General features: G+C 37.0%; 2 protein-coding genes across 3 annotated transcripts; one reads left to right on the top strand and one right to left on the bottom strand.

Moving 5' to 3' along the window:
* The first annotated feature begins 9,913 nt into the window (after nucleotides 1-9,913).
* LOC105049838 (uncharacterized) lies at nucleotides 9,914-10,941 on the top strand. The gene has a single exon (XM_010929603.4). It carries the CDS (start codon nucleotides 9,983-9,985, stop codon nucleotides 10,538-10,540), a length of 558 nt encoding a protein of 185 aa, XP_010927905.1. The 5' UTR covers nucleotides 9,914-9,982; the 3' UTR covers nucleotides 10,541-10,941.
* A 3,168-nt stretch (nucleotides 10,942-14,109) lies between these two features.
* LOC105049837 (chromatin assembly factor 1 subunit FAS1) lies at nucleotides 14,110-24,266 on the bottom strand. Of its 2 annotated transcripts, none has more exons than XM_010929601.3 (12): nucleotides 23,322-24,266; nucleotides 23,130-23,229; nucleotides 18,973-19,120; nucleotides 18,724-18,847; nucleotides 17,697-18,067; nucleotides 16,940-17,302; nucleotides 16,760-16,838; nucleotides 16,545-16,685; nucleotides 15,226-15,639; nucleotides 14,945-15,082; nucleotides 14,741-14,786; nucleotides 14,110-14,553 (listed from the first exon to the last, which is right to left on the bottom strand). In XM_010929601.3, the coding sequence occupies exons 1-12, from the start codon at nucleotides 24,093-24,095 to the stop codon at nucleotides 14,372-14,374; spliced, it is 2,880 nt and encodes a 959-aa protein (XP_010927903.1). In that variant the 5' UTR covers nucleotides 24,096-24,266; the 3' UTR covers nucleotides 14,110-14,371. The 2 variants fall into 2 exon arrangements, with proteins under 2 accessions (XP_010927903.1, XP_010927904.1); XM_010929602.3 differs by having other exon boundaries at nucleotides 15,226-15,636.
* Between the last annotated feature and the right edge of the window lie 1,811 nt (nucleotides 24,267-26,077).

The raw sequence follows: 26,077 nt of genomic DNA, 5'->3' as shown, positions 1-26,077 counted from the left end.
CGAGATTCCTCAATAAATGATCCCTATTCGGGCTTCTACGAAAATCAGATTCCAACCGAACTTCGGCCGACAAGTCTGGACCCTCTGGCACGCCGCAGTAACGGTCGCAAATCTGCCCACTCCTGACGGCGGATGCTACGCGGCCCCATCACTCCCTGGCAGGCCGCAGTAACGGCCATGAATCTGCTCCACTCCCTGCGGTGGTGCTGCGTGACTCCACTACTCCCTGGCAAGTTACGACAACGAACGCCACTCCACTCCCCGCAACTGATTCCACGTGGCGAGCCATGATGACAGCCACGACTCCACCCATTACTCCTCATGATAAATTTCTTCTGGCCCCGTACGGCCCACGACGAGATGGTTACAAACAATCTTTATCAACCCGTTGCTTCTCCGGCCTATAAAAGGGGGACCCCAGATACGTTATTCTCTAAGCTCTCATTTTTACCTAGAAACTCTGCTAAAATTTTTATTCGAGCACTCCATTCTTGTTGAGGCAGAGAACTGACTTGAGCGTCGGAGGTCTTGCCAGAGCAACCCCACCTCCGGTTTAGACTTCTTTTGCAGGTCCCGGCGACGACCGCGACTCCCTCGACTCCAGCTCCTCCGACGCAGGCGAATTTTTTCACCAACACAAGGTATCCAAATAAGTTAAAAAAATTATTATTATTTTTTTTGGGTTACTCTTTGTTAATTAAAGGTTATGCGATGTCAAAAAATTTTGGTTTTTTTTGCTTTTGTTTCTAATGTCACATATATATTATGCAAAAAATATTATTTTATGTTGAAACAATCGTGCCAATGATCTCCGGTAACAGTATCAAAATTTGATTGCTATCATAAGCACCAAAGAATAATAATTTAATCTAATTCAATTATTATATAGAATAGGATGAGATCAGGTGTCGAATCCTTAAGGATCAAAGAGCTGAATTGTGTTCAAATTAGAAAATAAGATGAAGAATTTAGATTTTAGGATTTTTAAAAGAAATAAAAGAAACAAGTTTGACAGACATAAAGTTGAGAAAAATCAAACAAAAGAAAGTGTCTCAGAATTTTTGAATCCATCCTTAATCACAGATTAGTATTCTAATCAAAACAATCCAAATCACTACAAACTATAAACTATCATGATAATTAAAAAATAAATTTATGATCTTTCTCTCAACATAGCTTATCTCACTGAGCACGAATCGTATCCTTAGATCATGACTCGTCTCTACGTAGTCATAAACTATTTGAGATCAAATATCATAAAATAAAAAAAACTACTACTTGAATACATGAATAAAATCATAGAAAATACTCATGTTTATAAACTATTCAATTAAAGAAAGAAGCCTTACAATGTTCAAATAGTTGATTGCATAATAAAAAAAAATACATAATAAGAATAAGAAATAAAATATAAATTTAGATTTCAGGACTTCATCTACTCCGTCGAGGATGAAGGGTTTAGCTACTCATGGATTGGATCTCGCACACTACCAAAGACTCTATCTTCTTTAAAGGTTGAAGAAGAATTTGAAGAAGATGCAGAAGCAAAGCCTCCTTATGCCGCCAAAGACTCTCTCCCAACACTCTAGTACCTGGCAACCTCCCTCTCTTCCTCTCTCTTTTTCTCTATAATTTTTTTTTAATTTTTGCTCTCTTTTTCTCTACAATTCAGGTACCCCCACACCCCTTTTTATAGCCTTAAAGACCTCCTAGCCATCCCAAAGACTCTAGCTCCTCACTGAATGGAAAATCTGTCCGATCTGATCGAATCATCAGAGTGCATCTAAAATTTTTTTCTATTAAATTAATTTATAATCTTTATAAATTATCAAAATTACAGTGGAATAGGGATCAAATTCTCCAGTGAACAAAATGTCCGAGGGTTCTAGAATCCAAAGCCTCACAAGGTTCGAACGCATAAACCCTCTACTTCGCGCATATGCCAAGTTTCGTAAGGAAGAGGAATGATCTTTCTGGCATTAATCTTCAGAAGGAAAGCAAGAGGTAGTTGAGGTCTAATCTCACAGGAGTGGAACCCGTTGGATGTGAACCCTCATGCCAAGGTATAACTAGTGCCTAAAAAAATCATGTCAAGAAAAGACCCTCCTTTCTTTTGTCGCTCCCTCTCTCTCTATCTCACCATGTGGTATATTCTTTGTTGCACAAAAGGATTGCTTAACCATCGGTTGGTTAGAACCCTTCTTTAAAAATATTGACACCACAAATCTGATTATGTCTCAACCAAATAAGGACACCATTCCTTATCAAATAAGGAGACCCAAGTAAGAAAGGAGACCAGCCATCCTTCACGTGAAATTATTCACGCACACGCACAAAATCAAGGGCAGAAGAAAATTAGTGCCCCCTCCTTTCTTTGGTTGGCTCCTCATGAGAGAGAGTCCCAGCTATTTGGGACTCTAAGGATCTTATCTAATTTGGGTCCAAATTGAGTCTAATTCGAACCTGATTCAAATCGGATTCGAACCAAACTCAAAGAGACTATCAATCCTAATTTAATTAGGATTCTGATATAAGTCTAACTTAATTTTTTAATCTAATTAAGTCTTAATTAAATTAGATCTAATCTAAAATTAATTAAAATATAAATTTAATCTCTTATAAATTTTTTGGATCATTGATCGAATCATTATCATCTCTTAAATTAAATCTGAACCTCATGTCTAGTGCTAACTAAACATAGTCAACTGTTTAATCTCATATGACCTCTAATTTAATTTTTAATTAAGCTAATCTATTCATTCAATTAAGTCACATACTTTCAAATTGAACTCATAGATTTAGGTTAATTTTTTTCTACTTTGCCTGACTTTTGTGCGTGACTCTATAGGTTCGATCACTAAACCAGTAGCACAAACTACTTTCTGTACTAATCGAAGTTACCATCTAGTAATGGTTCTCGATATCCGGATAGATCGAATATTTGCAAGATAATACTCAAGAATCTAAAAATATGATTACCGCATAATTCATCTCTTTGACCCTGAATCCTCAGGATGACCTAGGATTTAACTATCAATCCTGGATTAGTCATCCATATTATATTTCAATCTTTTTCAAATCTGTGATCTATCATATGGATTGCTCCAATCGAGATTTTACTCAATTAAAATATAATGATGCATCAACTCTTAAAATTCAGAGGGATTAATCCTATCTTGATCCACATACAAACTTCGTAAGTACTTGACTGTACCCAATAGTCTTCCATCACTGTATTAAAAATACAGATAGTCCGGTATCAAAGTACAATAAGTTATTTATAAGTCACCTGGTGATCTCAAATCGGAGGGACACTTATGTTCATATTCTTCATGAGCAGCTCTTGACAGTAGAGTGCTTCACAGGTGAGTCACTTATTCAGTGATGATGTACTTCTTCATCTCATCTGTATGCCATACTAGTGTCTCTACACTCTTTGATTATGAGGACAACCAACTTATATGGCACACAATGACCTACACTCGATAAACGTCATCATCCTTTAATGATATATCATTTGATCGTGAACATGTTTAAGAATTATTCAGTAAATCCTCCTTTATCGATTGTCATATAGTTCTAAGGACTTCATCACAACATTAGAGTTCTATCAAGAAAGATGTAATCTTATGATGAATTATATTAAATAATTTTTATTAATTTATAATTTATACATAAATTATAAAGAGCACAATCATTCAAATGATTGACTTTATGGCACATTTTCTAACACTCATGTCTAACTCTTTCTCTCCTTTTTCTTTTAAAACTCTCCTTTTATTTTTTTGTAAAAACCCTAAACCCTAGCCATCCTTGTTTCCACGCATCCCAAGCCCGCATCGTGTGACCATGCTCAAGTCCAGGCACCCGCTCAACCCACTCGAACCTCGCCTGCATCCATAATTGAACCGCTTTGCACCCAATCTGTGTCCAGTCCGCATTCGTACACCAGAACCCACACCTCGGATCCACGCCCGCACCCACTCGCGCCAACCTGCATCCCAGGCCTGTGCGCCGCGATAAAGATCGAGCAGTCCTATGCCCATGCACCACGCATGGACTGCTCGGTTGTCTCCCTGTGGTCATGCGTGGATCGTTCGGACATTGTGGGCTGGCTTGCTTTCTCTTTGAGCCGTACAATGTCTTTTGGGCCATGGCTTGCTTTGTTCTAGTTTGTATGCTCATTTCTTCTGCATTTCATCATGTGCTGTGCACGTGTTTAGCTTGAGTTTGGAATCTGGCTTCATCTGCACATATGGGGAGCTTTTACTAGTTGGTGTGAATAATTCTTCATGATTAATAATTTTTAAAAAAGAATATAAGAAGTATTAAATACTAAATAATAAAGATTAAATAATACAAGTTCTAATACTTCTTATGTCAAATTAATGCATTAATCAGGTATTTTTAGAAGTACCATCCTAAAAGGTGCTTCTATAAGCACCATTCGAAATGATGTTTTTATCTTATTTTTTTAAAAAAATATTTCAGTGTGGACAACCAAGTTGGTTGAATTGGCAATAAAAATATCATTTAAAATAGTATTTTTACTCTTAAAAATATCATTTAAAATGATATTTTTTTAAAAGACATCATTCCTAGAAATAAGCTAAAACTAACATCAAAATTAGAAAAAAATTTAAAAAAACTACCAAACTAAGAAACACTTCGATGAGAGTGGGGTGAAAGCTCCCATTTTTCAAGAATGACAAGAGTTATTTTTAAAAAATAAAATAAATAAATGGAATAACCAAATATATTTTTTGTATTGGATTATATTTTTAGTTTATTAAGATAAACAAATAAAAAAAATGATACCAAACAAGACCTTAATTATCAAATACCCATAAAAGAGTAAAAAAATGGGGTATTGGATGCTTAAAAGGATCTCAAAACTGTGAGGGCATCAAGATAATCTTACTCATTCTTTTTTTTTATAATATAATATATATATATATATATATAATATATATATATATATATATATATTATATATATATTTTTTTTTTATATATATATATATTTGTAACTATTTTTTTGGATTTTTTTTAGCTTTTTTTTGTATAATCTCAATGAATATATCATAATATCACATCAACCTATCAATTTTTTTTCCTCAAACCCTTATCACACTATGAATGTTTGGGTTTACTAATCCTTACCCAAGTGGTAGTTGGATTAATAGCCAAACCTCATGTCTTTACCAACACCATAAGTTGGCATCTATACTAAATGTCTTCCATATATTTATGATAGAAAAGTCCTGAAATCAAGCACATATGATAGATTTTGGATTCTACCATCTCAAAATAAGTTTTGAGGGCATAAAATTTTTTAGGTGAACTAGATACACCATGGATCTAGGATACAATCATCTTAACATATGTTATTAAGAAATATAGGAATTTATTTTATCCTTGGTTTAAGGTGTTCTGATCGACCTAATATTTCTCCATAAGTACAAAAGGAGTTGGACTTTAAAGCCTATGAATTTAAAAAATAATTAACAATAACACTAGGAGGCTCTTCAAATAATAATAATAATAACATTTGGAGAGTTCCTCGTATGCACATGCACCACACATGCTGGGCTGTCACTGCATTCTAGTTTTTCTCTCTTCAGTTGATCCATGAGTAAAGCTGTCAATTTGAGTTGGACCCATTGGATTGGCCCGCCCCACCATATAAATGGGATAGATTGGATTCATATTTTAGCAACCTATCTAAAAGCAGGTTAAATAAATCACCCCGTTTAGGTTGTGGGTTGTGACAGGTGCTGGACGGGCTGATCCGCCTCTTTTTTTTATATATATCGAAATTACTCTCAAATCTGAAATCAAATTTTCTTCAACTTTTTTGTCACGTGAGCCATAGCAATCATCAAGTCTTATCTATGCTAATAGCCCCTCTATAGTGCATCTGCATGAGAAAGAGAGGAGACATTGAGAGAGCTACTGTTGTCGCTGCTGCGTCCGAACGTTGTCGCTCAATTTTCATTATCTACTTATTTTACAATCTGATACCTGCTGTAAATCTTTGGGCTTGGTGTTGATTTTACTGTTTGAATATCTTATTTATGCTTTTATTTTGTTTGATTATTATCTTAATTAATTTTTTTTGTTAATTAATAGATTATTAGCTTGTTTCTCTATTATGTAGGCGTGTGGCTGATTACTTGCATCATGATTGGGTCTATGAGTACAATGAATCAAGTTGTAAATGTGGATGAAGATGAAGTGCCTAAAGAATTCAAATTAGATAGTAAAAGTGAAACTGAACCTGAGATTGAGAAATCAAATAAGAGAAGAAGGAAATATTCTGATGTTTGGAATTATTTCACAAAAATGGAAAAAGAAAAAGATGGTGTAGAAAGGACAGCTTATAATGGATGTAAAAGATAGTATAAATATGGTGGAAAAAAATATAGGACCTCTTCTATAACCCCTCATCTTCCAAAGTATTCTATGAGAAAGTTTCATAATGTAAGGCAAATGATAATTGGTGTTGATGGAAAATAAAGATCTAAAAAAATAGATCAAAAAACTTTTCATGAATTGTGTGCATCTGCCATTATTCAACATAATTTTTCCTTTTTATTTGTTAAGTATCCTGAGATTAGGGCTTGGGTGAAATATATCAATCCTGATATTTTTTCTATTTCTAGAAATACTGTTTGTAGTGATATTCAAAAAGTTTATTTGAGGGAGAAAGAGAAGTTGAAACAACTCTTAGCTAAGATTTCCAATAAAGTTTGCTTGACTTCTGATGAATGGACTGCATGCACTAGTGAGGGTTATATTACTCTGACTACTCATTATGTTGATGATAGTTGAAAATTGAATAGTAAAATTTTGAATTTTGCTTATATGCCTCCTCCTCACACGAGGGTTGAATTAGCTACAAAGTTGTATGAATTTTTGAAGTATTAAGAAATTGAGAACAAGATTTTTTCTCTGATTCTAAATAATGCCTCTAGTAATAATAATATGTAAGATAACTTGAAAGAGCAACTTTGTTTGAATGATAGTTTATTGTGTGGTGGTGAGTTTTTTCATGTATAGTGTTGTACTCATATTCTTAACCTCATTGTTCAAGAAAGGTTGAAAGTAGCCAATGATACTTTGGTTAAGATTAGGAAATCAGTAAAGTATGTGAAGGATTTGGAGAGAAAGATGCAAAAATTTGATGAATGTATTAAGCAGGTTGGTGGTATTGACACTTCTATTGGCTTACGTTTGGATGTGTCTATCCATTGGAATTCCATATATTTGATGTTGGAGAGTGCAATCAAATATAAAAAAACTTTTGCTTTTCTCTAATTGGTTGATAAGAACTATAAATTTTGCCTTATATCCCTTGAGTGGACAAGAGGAGAAAAAACATATGAGTTTCTAGAGCCATTTTATGAGACTAACAACTTGATTTTCAATTCTTCTTATCCTACCTCCAATCTTTATTTCATGCAAGTTTGAAAAATTAAGTGGTAATAAGTAGAATATGCAAGAGGATGAAAGACAAGTTTGATAAATATTAGAGTCGATATAGTGTTGCACTTGCATTTGGGGCTGTTCTTGACCCACGCATCAAGCTTACAATGTTGGAGTACTTTTACTCAAAAATTGATACAAGTAAAGCAAAAGATATGGTGAAGGAAGTGAGGACAAAGTTGAACAAGCTTTTTGAGCAATATGCCAACTCCATAAATGCACCAAGCATTCTTCCCAATCTCCATTCATATCACATGCATATATGCCAATGTCAAGTGGAGGATTAATTGGAAACAAAAGCAAGAAAATACTTAATGTAAGTATCTCATCTTGTACTCTTTTTTATATTTTTTTTATATTCATATTTATTTTATTAATTATGTATCTAACTTGTGTTTGGAATTGATGTGAGAAATTGAAATGTTTGAGAGCCAAACTATTACAAATGCTGAAAAATCTCAATTGGATCTCTATTTGGAGGAGCCGAAACTTGAGTTTGGATTCTATGAAGAATTGGATGTATTGCACTAGTGGAAGTGTCGTAAGCATCAGTTTTTAATTTTTTCAATAATGGCATGTGATATTTTGGCTATTCCCATTACTACTGTTGCATCGGAATCAGCCTTTTCCATTAGTGCTCGAGTGCTCAACAAATATAGAAGTAGCATTTTTTGGAGAAAGTGCAGGTTCTTCTTTGTACTCGCACTTAACTGTATGATTTTATTCCTAATGGTAAGCTTGTCTTGTGTTTTAGATGTTACTTGGTTTTTGCACCCTACTACATTTTTTTGGTGGCTAATTTCTTATTTTTGGCTTGCATGTAGCTTATTTTTTTGGCTGCCTAGTGCTACTTGTTTTGGTTACTCTAGTTTTTTATGATTTTAATTGCTTTGATGTTGATTCTTGACTTTTTATTGTGGTATTTATAGATGAAGACGATGATTCAGCTATGAAAGTGAAATATATCTTTTAAAAGAGAGTTCTAATATTATTGAAAAGATAATTGATGAAGAAGAGGAAGAGGATGAAGAATTAAATGATGAGGACCACAATGATGATATGGAAGATAATTTTTTGAGACTTTGATTTATCTCTAAATTAGTTTGAAAATTAGAATTTTAAGTCTTTTAAGTTTGGGTTGTATTAAGTATTTAAATTTGATAATTTATTTTATGATTCTAAGTTTGAAGAGGATCATAAACAATAATGCTTGGCACTTGCTTTGAATAGTTAAGACTTAGAATTAGAGTCTTTGACTTTGTCATTGTGAATGTGAAATTATGAATTGAGATGTGAGACTTTGATAGGTTGACTTAAGCTTGAATTGAATATGCAATTCTGTTTATATTGTTGTTTTATAGATTTTTTTTTTTGTGAAAATTTTGGTGGGTTGGCCCGTTTAACCTGCAACCCATGGCGGTTTGGGTTGGGTTAGGGTTTTTCCAACCCATCAGTTAAACGGGCCAGTCTGCCCCGCCCCATTTAGAGACGGATTGTGACGGGTTGCGAAATTCTTTATGCATCATGGGTGGTGTAGAAAATCCGACTTAGAGTGCACCGCCTCATCCGATTGGTCCACTAGTCATTACTTTTCAATGTACATTTAATGCCTGCAAATCATTTTTTTATTTAAAAGTACTATATGATAAAAATGTTCCTATCTTTTGAAAAAGTTATGACATTCTATGTCCATATTATGACATCCTACGTCCATAATATGCACAGGATGTCATAATTTTTTTTAAAGAACAAGGGCATTTTTATCATTCAAAATTTTTAAATGAAAAAATCGACCTACATACATTAAATGCGTATTAGAAAGTAGTTAGATAAAAATATCCTTCTCATATTATGATATCATAGGCCATATTATGACATCCTGTGACATAATATGTCATAAATTTTTTTAAAGGATAGAAATATTTTTGTCATTCAAAATTTTAAATAAAAAAATCGATCTGTAGATATTAAGTATATATTGAAAAGTGATGATTATGTAGATCAATCGGATGAGATGGTGTAATTCATATCCAATTTTCTACGCAACCCACGGTGCACAAAGAATTTCTCGTAGTGGGCCGGGGCGGGCCGGTACAGCTCAACTGTAATTTTCCCGGTCAAAGACTCAAACATTCCTTGGTCATCACACGCACTTCGCGTGTGCCAAAAGCTAGCTTCCAACGGCTACTGGGAAGGAAAAGCGTCAACTAGCCGTTGCACTCTCCTCCAACGGTCACATTTCCGGCCTACTCCAACCCTTCAAATAAGACCTCTGCCCCAGCCGCCCTCACCAACCTCTCTCTCTCTCTCTCTCTCTCTCATCTGCAAGCAATCTCTCCACGCTACTGGAAAAGCGTCACTACCGTTGCACTCTCCTCCACGTCCATTCCGCCTACTCCAACCCTTCAAATAAGACCTCTGCCCCCGCCCTCACCCTCTCTCTCTCTCTCTCTCATCTGCAAGCAATCTCTCTCTCTTCCAGTCCCAAATCTCTAATGGGGAACCCACAATCCTACCCACCCGCTGATGCTTCGGGCACCAGCTATCACTCACACAAGGTCTTCCTCCTCTGCAACTACATCCTCCTCGGTGCTGCCTCCAGCTGCATCTTCCTCACCCTCTCCCTCCGCCTCATCCCCTCACCTTGCGGCCTCCTCCTCATCTTCCTCCATGCCCTCACCATAATCGGGGCCGCCACCGGCTGCGCCGCCTCGCCAGGTTCCACCAAGTGGCACGCCACCCACATGGTGGCCACCGTGCTCACAGCCATCTTCCAAGGTTCCGTGGCCCTGCTTGTGTTCACCAGGACGTCGGACTTCCTCGGGGAGCTGCGCTCCTATGTGAGGGAGGAGGATGGGGAGGTGATACTGAAGATGGTGGGTGGTCTCGGGGTGGTGATCTTTTGCTTGGAATGGGCGGTCCTGGCCCTGGCTTTTGTGCTGAGGTACTATGCCTATATGGAAGGGGACTCGGGGAGCAATGCTGCCATGAGGAGTGCCAAGGTGCAGCATGATGAGGAGATGAAGGATTGGCCATGGCCCTTCCAAGTCTAACTCACTGAACAAGGGGGAAGAAGATGCTCCTTCTGGTGTTGCAGAGAAGAATTAGAGCTTTGGGTTGATGGGTTATATATTAATGTACATTGGGGAATGAGTCTTCACATCATATATCTTCTCAAATTAATTCGTTTATTCATATTTCTATTGGCTGCTACATAAGCATTGCTTCTTGAGTGTAGTGAAGTTTGTTCGATTTTTATATGTGATTGGGGTACAGATGATTTTTTGTTCCGTCTGGGGTCATTTTTATGCTGTTTCCCGATTTAAGCTTGCATTCGTTGATTTATATGGTTAAGGATGAGGAAACGAAAGCAAATCAAGCTTTGATTATTCCGCTGGTCATAACGAGTTCAAGTTTTGGCTCGGCTTGGGACAGGGATTTGTTTGGTGCTGCTCATCTGGACTGCTGAGGTCTTTTCACGTGTTTTTAACTGTTCATTGATTAATGGTGGGCTTTTATTATGTTCCGGCCGTTACCAATTTTTCGTTCTTTTATCTTCCTTCAGTTGTTTGCAACTTCTGTAATATAGTGAATCTCCCATTTTTCTTCTCAAATCTGCAATGCAGGAAAGGACTACAGACTGAGAAGGGAAGGACCTACTGATCTTGGAACACTATCTATGTCATCAAGTTTTTAAGGTTCTCAGAAATCATCATGTAGCGTGCACAGCTTGGGAAGAAGAAAAAAGAAATGGAGCAGTAAATTTCTACTCTGTTGTGGGAGCCAAATGAAGAATAACCCAGAGTGGCCTCTCACAAGATCAAAACTTTCCCTTTTGTTCGTTCTGATGAATGAGTTCTGCGATCTGGAAAGCGGTTTTGGCGTAATCCAACGATAAATTTAAGCTCATTAGTTTTAGATTCATGTCCATTGTTTGGAAGAAATGCATTTCGGTTTCATTTGGAAGGTGAGGAATAGACATGTTTCTCCAGAAATTAGTACCATGCCTGAATCCCTTGTTCAGGCCCTTCATCTCTTTTATGATTGGGACATCCTTTGCCATACGAAATTATTCCTGGAGTTGCCCTTGAAACTGTGTCAACAGTTGCCCTTTCTTTTTCCACCTTTTTCTCTTCCTATCTGATCTCTTGTTTTTCTGTTTCTTTTTCAGTTTCTATTCATTTTGCTCTTAGGATACAGAAACTTTGATGGAGGTATATTCATCATTTTTTCCTTATAATTCATGAAGTTTTTATAAATAACCATCATTGGTGATGCTCAGGTGCATACTTAGCAGAAATATGAGGTTGCATGTATCTGAATTCTGATGGTCCCTGCCCCGCCATTTATATTCCTCATGTCACCGTATCAATACACATAATGCAAGACAAGCAGAGGACAAAGTAGTCCAGCGCATACCATGTCAATTCGCAATATTATGAACTTCAAACATTTTGCTCTAAAAAAGTTGAAACATCATTCATTCAAAATGAAGTGCATAAAGTTGAATATAATTGCTTTGCCAACCAGTTGAACTAAGCACCATTTTTTCCAAATCACAAGTCACTAAAAGAAATTTTGGAGGCACACATTCAATGAAAGTAATCTGTAGCCACAAAGTCTTCATTTACCTTTTCCTCTTGGGGTTCCCTTGGATCCATCTTTCAGAGCTTTTGTATCATTTCATTTTTTGACATGGAGGTGACAGCCTCTAACTAATCCTAGACTCTGATAAATTCTTCAAGCATTACTCACCGGAAATGCTGATGAAAATTTAAATGGATTTGTTGCAGCTAATCTCTAAGTGAGGATAGTGCGGAGCATCCGTCTCATCACATGGACTCCTGATGCAGACCAACTTAGACAGGCGTTAAAAAGGCCGTCTTCTTATCTTTTCCACTTCGTTTCAAGAAATCACCTGTCAGTAAGGTTGATTTCTTCTCATTAAGCCAACTCCAATAGAAGCCGCCGTTCTCTCCTTCCTTCCAAAGGGTTGTTTGGTTGGGATAAGTAAGATCTGGAATGGAAATTGAAAAGATGTCTTCCATTCCAACTATTTGATTGGAAGAATTTCATTTCGATTCCATTTCAGAAAGGAATGAGAATGATCCATTCCTTCTGTAAATGAATCGGACTCAGTCCAGCGGAATCAATCTCATTCCAATGAATATATAAAAAAAAAAAATCATAGTGATGAAGAGACGGAGGTGGAGGCCTGTGGCGGGACCTGCAACGGGATCGGAGGAAACATGATTGAGAGATGGAGCCCGATAAGACAAGCTTGCTTGGGAGAGGCGGCCGTCGAAGAGGCCATTGACAGCGACGGCGGGCTTGCTGGTGGCCTGGAGCCGAGGCCGCTGCCGAGTGGAGCCCTTCTCAAAGTGGAAGAAGAGGTCGATAGAGCAGACACCGAAAGCCCAATGACGGTTATGCCAGAAATTGGAAAACCAACTGAAAAAACCCTAACCATAAAAACTCCAATGTAGATGTTAAGCCACTTGGCCATGCCGAAAGCGACTACAATGAGGACGGCGAAGAAAAGAGGGCCACCGCACAGACAAGGTCCCCTAAGGTCTCGGATCTCAACAAGGTCCACCACGTGGGTGTGCATTGGAGACAAGAGGGCGGAGGAAAGGGTTCGGGTTGAGTCGAAGAGGAGGGCCGGGGGAGAGGGGGTGGTTGGGGGAGAAAGCTAGGGAGGAGGAGACGGGTTCGGTCTCTTGAGATATTATGTTAGAAGTAGAAGCACCAAGTTAATGAAGCCTGTAATCCCAACATTTTTACTCAAGATCACATCACTCAAGTCTCGAAACTTCAACCCTTCAACTTCCAAGGAAGTGATATAAATATCCCTCTTTCACTGAAGGAAAGTCATCAGACAATATGCTCACGCAATCTTTGTGGCTATCAAAAATAAAGATAGTACAAGATGTTTACTCTCTAATTTGAAGTACAATTTCTGATTTCCTTCTGTGCATCACAGATTCACAGTGCTTTTTGCTTAATGGGAATCAGACAGTTAATCCCAAACCTAAACATTGAATGTTTGGATGACCAGATCCCAGGTCATTGGTTCAACTACAGCCCAACTGCCATTTGGACCTGTTGATCGAACCCTACAGTTCCCCTAAATCTCCTTAAATCAATCCTCATCCCAAAATCCACTAACACATTTCATTAGCCCTCTCATTCATCAAACATAATTACTGATGTGGTCCCAAATCAAGTGCAACATACTCTAGATTTAGCCAGATGAATGGTCACCTGCCCTCACAACCTCAACCAGTGACGAAAAAAGTTGGAAAAAAAAAAATGCTGCGGCAAATCACCTGACAACCAACAGGCCAACAACAGTTCCAGCCTTCCTCAATGATTGGCCAGAATCCAGATTTTAGGATTTATTGATTAAACTTCAATCTGCAGTAACTGACAACAGAGAACAATAACAAAGAGGGACAGGACATTGGATTATTTTGACACACGGAGGACAAGCACCTTCAACCAGAACTCGCAACAGCAACAGAAACACAAATAAGCTACAGGCTAATGGTTTAAAGTAGACATGAATATGCGACACAAGTACGATAAATAATTGAAAGATGAAAACTATGGAAACTCAAAGTTCCATCAAAAAGTGCTAATGTAATATTTTAATATATATTGCTGTTTGCAACTCTACTAGTGCAAAACACATTTTGTACTCTTTCCATTGTCTGAACTTCAATCCCTTTCACCCAACAAACCAAAATAAGGAGAGGCCACACTGATATCAAGATGAACAAGCATTTCTTACCCATGCGTATGTGCATCTATCATCCATATACCCGCAAAACCCAGTGCTTCCAAGAGCATGTGCTTCAATGCCAGATAGAGCCAATTCAATCTCATACAAAACTCAGAGAAGACTGCCTGTCAGCCTGTGAAGTGGCTATATTGCCATCATTATGAGCCTTTGTTTTTGAACATGATTGAGGAGAAGACTCCGGAATGTTGATGGACTCCCCTTCAGGAGGCAAACAGCGTTTAGAGAAATACATTGCTATGCCCTTTGGCCTCCTACCCTTGTCTGTCAGAAGTAGCCATGAATAGGTAGTATTAGAGCATCACCATACCATAGCATGACTATTATGCTCAACAGACGATAATCATGAGGCTTGTGCAAAATTTTTATTCAATAAAGTGGCATAGGATATGAGATACTTGGAGAACATAATTTTTCCATATTAATATGCAATATACATAACTTCGAGTACCTGGGGAGATGGATAAGCCAAGGCTCTCCAATACCTCTTTCTTAACCTGTACAAAAACACATCATTATCATTATCATCATCATTATTGCTAAGAAAAAGAGTAATCAAGTTTCAAAGTTCAGTAATGTATTATTTCTAGACAAAGACATAGGCTTTACTGTTCTATGACCAACTTGGAAAGCAAAAAAGACTGTTGCAGGTTACCTGCCAACGGTTATCTACAAAATCTGATATTTCTCGTACTTTGTTTCTTAATAGCGTCTTGGAGATGGTTGGGAACTTTTGTTGCAACAACTCTACCACCTTATTAATACTTTGGGAACAAGAACGAATAATCCTAACCTGCAGTTCAGCATTTGGAACAGATACATTATGCTAATGAGTAATCATAATGATAATGAGAAATAGAAGAAATAACGAATCAGAGCCTATGCCACATAAGGTGAGGACTAGTTGAGGTCAGGACATCTCTTTGGTGCACTTACAAATTCTCGCAAGTCTGAACCTTGGATGACAGCTGCAGTGGCTGTGGGAGTAGTAATATTTCTACTGGATATGCCGAGCACAGGATCCTCATCTGATGGGCTATGACTAGCTGATAGATCAACCATGGAACCTCCAGGAAAGGCCTGCATGCAGAGAGCTTGCAAACAGATCTGCTCCAGCTTAGATGCCCCAGTGAGATCTTCGGCCATCATTAGTTCAGCTTTTTCATGCATTAGATTGGATATAACCAATGGCTGGCCCTTTCGAAGAGCCTTCTCGGTCAAATTGTGCAAAATTTTCTGCTGTTGCAGCAATGCTCTGAATTCCTCACTTTCGACATCCGATTTAACAGATGGTGGGCTTTTGGCCTCATCCTCCATCTTATCCGATGAGGTCTCAGTTTGAACTCCCTGCTGGAAAGAATGAATAATAAGATACCAATCAATATACCTTAACATCAATCAGAAGATCATATCTATTTTATATGGGTTCAGCTTTATGTTTCAGGGAATGATCTCCCAAGGTTTGAGAACCTTTTATAAGTGGCTTTCAACTTAACATTAACATTTTATAAGTCCCCGATCACCAAGCAAGGCAAACTTTTAGCAAGAGAGTGGCCTATGGCAAACCATTAAAGAATGGGTTGGTACAAAGCAAAATTCAACTCATCAAATCACAGAACCCAGACAATGTTCTAAAAGCCAGCTGGCTTGGCACTTGCTTAGATGCCTGTGTTGATGGTTTGCATCACATTTGAGTATTGAGGATAAGATTGATTCATGAAATAGTCTAAATTTTGCCCAGATGTACTTTCATCTTAGGATTTTAAATTATATGTATTATTTTTGAATTTATTTAGTTTGGACCACCCACACCACTTGGCACCCAACCCAGCTGCTAGGCCACTGCTTGGCTGCCCATCTGGCACCTAACGTCTTTTAAAACATTAAAATCAGCAAGAGAGAAAAAATTTCCTCTAGACTTGAGCCCAGACGAAGAATCTCAGCTGTTGACCAATCTACACGTAAAATCAATGGGCATCTTTAAACTTAAAAATCCTCATACTCAATTTAGCATCATCTTCATTTTCTATTCCATGTTGTCGAATTCGATGCACTTGGAACATTTCATAACAACTTTTTGGTGGTTCATGTGCTTTCATGTCTGACCCACTCCACATCAAGCATTTCAAAGGTTATGCGTAGAATAAAGCAGCACCATCAAAAGATAATTAAAAAGTAATTGATGCATAAGTGACATGACGTGCGGAAGAAAGAGAGGATTGCACATGGATTATATTTGCTGGTGCTATGAGTACCTCATCTTCTGAGAGATAACCATCAGGTACAACAAAGCCATCTTCACTTTCATCTTCATCTTCAATCTTAGAAGCTTCTTCCTCTAAATGATCCTCCTCCGTGTCCTTGTCACAATCAGAGAGGCTCTCACCAGGATCCTCCTGTATAAAAACAAAACAAACTGCTGATACATTTCCCTCACTCCATTGTTTTTACAGAGAGCAGTGACTGATACCTCTTCCCACTCCTCATCACTATCAATATCATAGTCCAAAGCAGGGTCCTTCTTAAATGGGTGCCTTGGGCCAACAGCACTGTAATAAGCAGTGGTATCAATGTAAATAAAAATATGACAAAGACTTGACAAAAATGCAAATGCAGCAAATTCCAATCATACACAGGAAACAAAACTTGCCTCTTCCTGCGCCAAGTACCATAATATGCTGGCCTATGGCTTTGGTCAAACTGCAAAAGCTTTTTCCTCAAAAAACGAACTGAAGCTGGGGCAGAATCAGTACCATTGTGACATGGCATTTCATCAACAAAAGATTCTTCAAACTCATCCACAAGCTTATCCAAGCTTGATTCACTGCCTTGGTTCACCTTATAAGAGGAAAGCTCTTTGTTTGGAGTCATAGTTTTTTCAAGCAGCTCAGCTTCTAAGGATGATCTTTGTAGCTTGAGCTCCTTAACCAACTCAATCTTCGGGTTGCGCCTAATACCCCATCGGCAAGATCTACTGCAGCAAGCTAACTTATGCCAGCGAGTGACATGCAACCTATAATGTGAAATCATAGTCAAAGAAATTTTTTTTGAGAATTTCAGAAACTAGCATAATTAATTTTAGCTAATTTTCCCTTGTATTCTTTTGCAATACTTCACAAAGTTTGTTTTCAGCAATCTTACAAAAAGCTTCTGCACTGCTTTATACTTTGGTCCTATTTACTAACTAATTGCCTGCAACTCTTACACACTTTGATCCCTAAATATCATCAAACATTGACTAATATTCAATTATCTTGTACGATTAACTTCAAATGCCATTCCCATGAACACAGATGAATTTAACTATTTTAAATGTTACAGAAAAATAAACAAACCAAAATTGAAAACCTAAAAGATTTATTTTACATAAAAAAGGAAGAGTGAAAAAAGAAGATGCTGTTATTAACCTGCGAAGATCCTCCACAGATAGGCTATCTTTCTGAGAAAAGGCACAGTCCATTGATGATGTAACCGTATAGACTGCCTCTTCTTTCTTGCAAGGTGAGTCAGACATTGGGCCTTTCATGGATGATCTGTTGTCAGGATTACTAGAATTATCTTTACTCTTCTCTCTCTTAAAAAAGCGTTCCATTATAGTCGCTTGTTTTTTTACTGCAAGATGTTTTTTCAATTCAGCTTCTTCTTTTTCACGGCGCCGTTGTTCCCGCTCAGCTTCTTCCTGGTGCTTCTTAAGTTGTTTCTTCAGTTCAGCTGCTTCTTTTTCACGACGCTTTTCCTCTTTCTCAGCTTCTTCTTGCATCCGCCTAAGTTCCTTTTCCTGCAGACAAATAAAAGAAAAGTGATAATATGCAAACAAACTAGAGTCCACAACATAGTCTTAAGTACCAACACATACTGGGTAGTACAGGCCATACCATACGAACAGTATAGTACTACTACAATATGTGGGCTTGATATGCCTTGTACCAACACAAGGTACAGATGTTGTGCCAATTCCAGCAGTGTACAATGTGTTGGTAGAGAGGCATATCATATGGTACCAAGACAAGGATGATACCAAGACTTAGAACTTTGATTTGTGACATTCCAATATGGCCAGTACCCTCCTACAAGTCACTTCAAAAAAAGTTATCACCTAGGCAATCAGCATAACTACAATCTGAATGACATATGAACAATAAGTGGAGAAACAGTATTGAGGACAAAACATGCTGATCTGCAATGCCCCAGATTTGGGCAAAGCTCTTCAACACCAACCATGAAGCTAGCAACAAATCCATTTATGAAAATGTTCATAATGAAGATCTTATTCATAAAAACATGAACAATATTTATATACTTGGCAGTTTAAGTGAACAGATTAGGCCTCTAGTTCTAGATACACAAACCCAACCTGGACTTGGGATAAAACATTGAAACACAATTAACAAATGCACATGAATTTAAACATCATAAGCAAGACTTAGAACTTACATTCTGTAGTTTCTCCTTCTGAAGTTCGCGATCCATTTTTCTCTTTTCCTTCTCAGCATTCCGCTTATTTTTCTCCATTTCCTTGATTAGCTCTTTCTCCTTTAGTTTGGCTTCTCTCTCAGCCCTTTCATTACCCCAAAAAAAAAAAAAAAAAAAAATCCTTTAGGGTGTCATAGTATTAAACAAAAGTGGGAATTGTGCAAAGGCAACATACAGAGAATCAAAAACAAGTCCAAGAAAAGTACATACATTTCAGCACCATTCTTTTGTTTCAACTTTTCAACCAAAAACCGAATTCCGTCTGCATTTAATACTTTCCCCAGCTTCACTGATGCTTTAACCAGATCACTTTTATAACTGACATGACTTTCAGGAATTGACAATGCTGACAATGTTGCTGTAAGAAGCCAAATAACTTTAGCACTCGTATAAAATAATATTTCGCAAGCCTAATGCTTTGCATAAGAAACAACCAAGCATTATAGGAAAGAAAACTTAAGCAACATTTGAGAATATTTCTGAAAGACAATTTAACTCAAACCTTATAAACTATATGATACAAATAAAAGTTTAGAAAAATGATTCCCCTGACAGAAGGATTTTTGCATACAGTGCATTGCTTTAACAGGCTATAGGCCAAAGACAAGTAACTCAGAGGCGCCAGATGAGGACATGATCAAGCACCTAGAGATAAAGGAAGTCATTTATAAATAAAAAATAATAAAAAAAAAGGAAGGGAGGGGGGGTAAAGAATGATAGAGATTGTACGGGTAAATATAAAGAGACAACATTATCCATAAAATAAAACACACCAACTATTATACCGTAAGTCCATCAGAACTATCAACTTGAAAATTTTTAATGCCAATATAAAAACCAATTTCATACTTCATGCCTAAACATGCTATAAGGCAGGAGCCAAGTGACCCAGCCTAAAGCAGCCAGTCAGGCAATCCTTGATGCAACACAAGGTGCAACCAACAGGTATATGACCAGCTAGACCATGCCAAGCACCGCAAGAGCCAGCAGATTCATGGGTGAAGACTTCAACAGGCAACTATTTGATTTATTCCTATCTAGCGCGCAAGGATGCAAGTGAATGGGCTTCAGAGATTTTTATTGAATTTTCTTATCAATTGTCCATTAGGGACAATATCAAATTTTAGCAAAGTTTCCATATTTGTAGTAGAATAATTCAAGCATGTTTCCTTATTGTCGCATCATATTTTGAGTATGATTGTATACATATACATCTAATACATCACATACAATAGCCTTTCAAGATATTAATAAAATTCTTCTCTACCAAAAAAAATAAAATGAAATCTTTTCAAGACAATTTTCTTCACCAAGCGAAAGGGTTCTTCAATCCAGTCTACTTCTATTTGCAGGTTAATCTTCAAAGTACAACCTCGTCAATTCACCCCTTCTTCCTTTCCTGCGGTGTCATCCCCTCATAGCATTGTCATTACTATATTGGGTTACATCAATATAAGTAAACTAGACAAGAAAGGAAAGTTATTAAATATTCAATAATTAGAATAAAATATGAACAAAAATGTTCACACATTAAATATTAGAAGCTACTTGGCAATAATGCAGCATCCACATGATGCATTTTTTTTTACAGCATACCATGTGTATGCATTAGATGGGATATTATGCCATGTCTCTTAATGTCAGATCTAAGTATGTACCATGTAATTCTGAATACTAATTTCTTGTTCAAAAATATATAACATGGTACACAACATGCAAAATTAATTGGCCACATTTTAAAAGGTGGCTGTTGTATGCAAGCTGTCAAGAGACTACATAGGCACACGTGGTATGTAAGCCACAAATGCTGGCACATGTTCTTCTATTAGTATCTTTAATATTTAAAATTAATTAAGTAAAATAATTGGACATGGTAACAACAAAAATAGTATTTTTTGATTTAAAAAAAAAAAGCAATATAACAATTAATTTTTACTATTTAGTATGTAGTTCCTAATAGAAATATTTATAACATAATTAATATATTAACATTAATAATTAATGTTTGCTATTAATTAATAATACACATGTATCCAATCTGCCCAAAACCTGCATCAAACCAAACTATTAGCCCGAAGCCATCCCATTGCATAGGTCCGCATACAAGTCGGTGACATATTTGCTCACACAATACTGATTAGCATTGCAACTCTAGCAAATTGGATCCGGCCAAGAGCTAATGCTAACACAATTCAATCTCTATATCTTCCAACCCTAACTCAACCAAGCTAACCTCATGTTGGAAATTCTCCAGCCCAACCACCTTTTTAGCTACATTAAAGTTGAGTCAAGTGCTTGGGTTAGTGCCAGTTGCACTCTCTCTGTTCAAATTAATCATATTAGGCTGCATTGCATAAATAATGTGATACATAGAAAAGGTTTTCAGCATTGTTGTTATGCTACTATTGCATTAGTTGGGAACTGTTTAGGGTCACAAATGACCCTATAACTTAACAAGGCTGCAAATATAGCTAAATGAAGTACATAAGTATATTATGAGAAGCATAAGTTTAGAGTTATTTATATACCGTGTTAGGCCTGGGTTAGGTTTTAGCTCCACCCTAACCAACACAATGTTGGGTCAGGTTGGGATTTTCAAGCCTGAGCCTGAGCCCAAGCACAAGCCAAGTTCATAAAACCTCGACCCAACCCTGCACAATAAGAGAGTTGGACTGGTCAGGTTCCAGTTGAGCCCAACCTAAGCTATACCATTAGCAATAAGATAGCTACATATGCAATGCCACAAAACTAAGCAGGCTAAATGTGCCCCCCCAAAAAAAGAAAAAATCATGAAACTAAGCAAGCCACATATGCAGCTGCACCATGCTACAAGGACGACCTTTTTGACCTATAGGCAACCTAACCACATATAGTAGCTGCATATAGAAAATGCAGTTCGCTCAAAGGATTGCATCTGCATATGCATGCATACAATGCATTTTAAAACACTAGTTATTCACTCACCCTCAATGCTACAAGGATTGAAGTTAATAAAGCATCTCAATTTACCACGAAAAAAATATCCAAAGAACCGATATGTACATGTGATATTCATCATCCATGAACGAGCCTATCCATCAAATATTCTCCTATTTTTAAAGTTTGGTGGGTAATAAATTATGAGATCAATCCACCTTATTGCCCATAGAAATAAGAACCAACCATCATACTATGGGTGTAAAGAATGGATAGATAATATTCATCTAGATCTATTTCACAATATAAATATATCCAAATATAGACATGATGATTAGCAACCCAATATCCATATTCATATTTGTATCCATTAAAGAAATGTGAAACACATATTGATACAATCCACATCCAAATCCAAGTTTAACACTGTTTAGTCTCACATAGCTCACATAAACATCAAAGGGGAATAAGTGATAACATCAGTGTGCCTTTAGTTTACTTTCTAGGACCAGAAAGTGACATCTTTAATTTGATGAATTGCATCCTTAACAGTCAGCCTTTTAACTCAAAGCATGCAACTTAACAATGTTAGGTCCAACAAAAGACACATGATTAAATGGATTAAGTTATTTCTTCGCTTTTTTTTTTTGTGTGATCATATTTTTTTAATAAAAAAAAGTAGGGGCTTGCATACTTTATTTGAATTAATCAACGATAAAGTAAAATAATATCCTGGTCATGAAATTATGTATATCAAATTATATCCACAGTAATATCCATATTAATGATATCCAATTGCATCAATATTCACTTAAAGCAAATATAAATACAAGTTTTAGCCTCCAATTAATACGTCTGAATCCATATTCACCACACAAAAATGCGTATGGATGTGGATATGCCAGAAACCAATTCATGTAGATCTCTATGCCACACTGCATGTAGCATGAATAGAAGTAATTGTTTTGATCTCAGACAAGATCTTGGCTGCCATATTGGTTTGCATTGCAGGCAATCACCAATATGATATATGCGTATATACTCAGCTCTTATTGTCTCACCAACCTATTCCGGATGCTGGCTGAACAATATTGATATATGGGACAAGATCTTCCAATCTTCACTATCTTATGATGGACTTTAATCATTTAAAATAAAATGCATCTCAAGATCATATCTAATCTTTTTCCAATTTATTAGCCAATGGAATATAAGGCTATCTCAAACATTTCGAATTTTTCAGCCTATGAGACTTTCTTCTTGCTCAAGATAACTGATACATCGGTGCATCACAGTATCATTCACTCTCCAAAATAGTTAGGATGTCAAACCTTAAGAACCTTGAGAAAGCACGCAATTCGTTAAATTTAAATTGCATAATTGAATTTCATGTCATGATGATTCTTCTAAACTTTATTTAGAATGAGCAACAAATTTTATGAAGATAATACCAGAAAGAGCAGAAATCCTCTCATGTATTTTCTTCCGTGCAGTGCGTCGAATATTCAGAAACCCACGTAGAGTTGCAGGCAACAATTTTAAGTCCCTCGTCTGATCAGCAAACCATCAAGAAGAACTTCATAATTTTGTTCACACAAAAAAAGGAAAACCAGCTGAAAGAAATAACACCCAAAATATTTTACCTCCCAGCACCAAAGGCAAGACTGTGACTCATCTTCCAGTACATCAGCATCCAAATTGGGAATGCCATACATCACTCTCTGCCCAACAAAGAGAACAGCACCTCGCACCGAAGCCAAAGTAACGCCATCCCTTGCCCTTAACATATCATAGATCTCCTCTACCAACTTGGAAAATGGAAGATCGCTCTCCTCCAGCAAGCAAGCAATCATCGAGTTATTTGAAGAACATGTGCCCTCTTCCAAATTTAGTCTATGACCTGAAATTTCTTTATAATATTCACATAGGTTATCAATCTCCTGACGACATTCTATAACCAAAGATTCCTTATTCACGCCAGTTGCATTCCCATCAATCAAAGCCCTCTTCCGCTTTAATTGTTTCCTGTCCCCCTTCTGATCTTTCAAAACAGACTGGGGCTTATTCGGTACTACCACATGAGAATTATCAAGAATCATGGTGTCTGCATTTACTTCAGGCTGATTTAAACCTTCCATCCGAACAGCGTTTAGATCCACAACACTGGAAGTCCCAGCTACTTTCCCAGATTCTTCTGCGCTCAGTTGTACTTGTTTCAATGCATCTGCTGGAGAAGAATCAAGAATCATCGAATCATCATCAACTTCCGGAACCCCATTAAGAACCACAAGATGCTTCTCATTTGCTTGGCATGCTGTCAATGTTCCAGCCAGAGAACCATCTACAATCATGGAGTCCCCATCAGTATGACTTGAGTCTTCAGCTCGAACAGTACCGAGAATCACAACGCCTTCCATCACAATATCTCAACCAAACCCGCCACTATCAAAGGAAAAAAATAGCAAAATAACTCCACGAAACCTAAGGCTTCGGATTTCTCGGCAATATGCCTATAATCGGTATACCATTCACCCCTTTAAACTCGTTTCTCCTCCCCGATCGACTCCACTATGGCGAATCCAAACCCTTGAAGTCTTTTAGAAACGATAAAGATAAGTATTTTGCTCTAAACCTTTTGAAAGAAGCATCCTTTCGGTCCTTTTCTTCAGCAACAGTCCACGAGCAATACCTGCAACAAAATATATATATACATATATATAATGGAAACAAAAAACAAAAATGGCGGCTTATTCCTCCAAATCTAGGGGCTTATTCCTCCAAATCTAGGGTTTACTGCGACCGTAAAAGAGGCATCAAGAGAAAAAAAAAGGAACCAAAACCCATGAATCGATCCAAATCCATCGAAATAACAAGCATTCAAACCCTCATTTCTCCATTTCCGACGAAGAGCAACCAAGAACCACAGAAAATGGAAGATCCAAAGCATTACCTTGAGATCCGACCGCAAATTGAAAGAATTTGCGACCAAAATGAAGCCGGCGATTGGATTGTTCAGAGATTTCTGGGAGAGTTTTCCCCCTCTATTTTGTAACCCCTCTCGCTTTTTTATCTTGTCCCCACGCCTGCTCCACCCCTGAAGTCGCCAGAGTGAGAGAACGAGGGACAGCCTATGACATCCCGACCGCTTCTCTTAAGATCCGACGGTTTATAGGGTGGGATGAAGCTAGATGAAAATTTAGAGAGTCAGATGCCGTCGGATCAAATTTTAAGGAGCGCGTGAATTGGACGTTTCACGCAAAAATCTTCCCGCCAATTGTTTCTTTTTGCCTCCATCGGTGGAAAGAAAAATAGCGGTGGAGATGTTAGCATGGATTGTGTGCCGCCTATCTGATTAAATCCTGACCATCCACTCGATAAACATTATTAGATTTTTTTCTTCAGTCGAAACCTTTGGATTGCCTAGGGATTGATTGCCGGATCTGCACTAAATGTTAGGCTTACTATAGGTATGGTTCCATTGGATCAAAGATTTAGGTATCTCACAATCTAGATCTCTCCCTGCTCAGTCCAGGTCTCTCCTTATTTTTCATAGATACTATGTAATCAAAATTTAATAAGTAAAAAAGAAAAAAAAAATTTTAAATCATCATTTCTCCTATTTGAACGTTAGTCTCTGTATAAACTCTAGATTGAGTTAGAGCTCATCAAGCTAAACTTGGCGAACAAAATATCTATTTTAATTTGACATAATTCAAAAATTATCTAGAGTAGCTAGCTAAACTCAAATGAATCCATAATTTTCAACCCAAGCATAGATTTGAATGGGTTATGAAAGACGTTACAAAGGGAGTCTGTGGTTTGTGCAGCATCAACTATGTTAGGTTGAATCAGGTTAAAAATTTCAAAATTATGAAATACATATGGATTGAGTTTAAAAATCTAAGTATATAAATTATATTTGGTATGGATCTATATTCCATACAATAAATATGGTCCATTCTTTTATCTTTCTACCAGATTAATTTAAAAATATTGAATGATTTATAAATGAGTAGTTATTCATGATCGATTAAACGTATAAAAATTCTTCTCAACTAATACATGGCGAGGATACCAATACTCAAAAATCTTAATCGATGTTGACAAAGTTTATTTATTAAAAGTTTCATTTTACTTTGAAAAGGGATTAAGGATGGTGTATATAAATATAATGTATTAGATTGCACGCGTTCCAAACATTAAAAACAATATCTATGCCACATAGAGGTAAGGACATGTTTATGTGATCCTCCCCAGATCCCCAAATAGCAGGAGGCGCTGGGATGTCCTTTTTCATTTTAGTTAATTGACTTTCTATATTTAGTCAAATTATTTCTGTAATTGAGAAATAAAGTGATCATGTTAAATTTCATGAAGAAGCAGTAAAGTTCTTCTTAAT

The sequence above is a fragment of the Elaeis guineensis genome, chromosome 8, assembly GCF_000442705.2.
Source record: "Elaeis guineensis isolate ETL-2024a chromosome 8, EG11, whole genome shotgun sequence".
Taxonomy (NCBI): domain Eukaryota; kingdom Viridiplantae; phylum Streptophyta; class Magnoliopsida; order Arecales; family Arecaceae; genus Elaeis; species Elaeis guineensis.
The sequence above is the reverse complement of the archived record's forward strand: the minus strand, read 5'-3'. Positions and strand labels throughout refer to the sequence as shown.

Coding starts and splice junctions, on each gene's coding strand:
- LOC105049838 (XM_010929603.4), top strand. CDS start 9,983: ATGGGGAACCCACAATCCTACCCACCCGCTGATGCTTCGGGCACCAGC.
- LOC105049837 (XM_010929601.3), bottom strand. CDS start 24,095: ATGGAAGGCGTTGTGATTCTCGGTACTGTTCGAGCTGAAGACTCAAGT. Junction 14,787..14,944: donor TTGTAGATAACCGTTGGCAG/GTAACCTGCAAC, acceptor GTTTTTGTACAG/GTTAAGAAAGAGGTATTGGA. Junction 14,554..14,740: donor TGGCTTATCCATCTCCCCAG/GTACTCGAAGTT, acceptor TACTTCTGACAG/ACAAGGGTAGGAGGCCAAAG.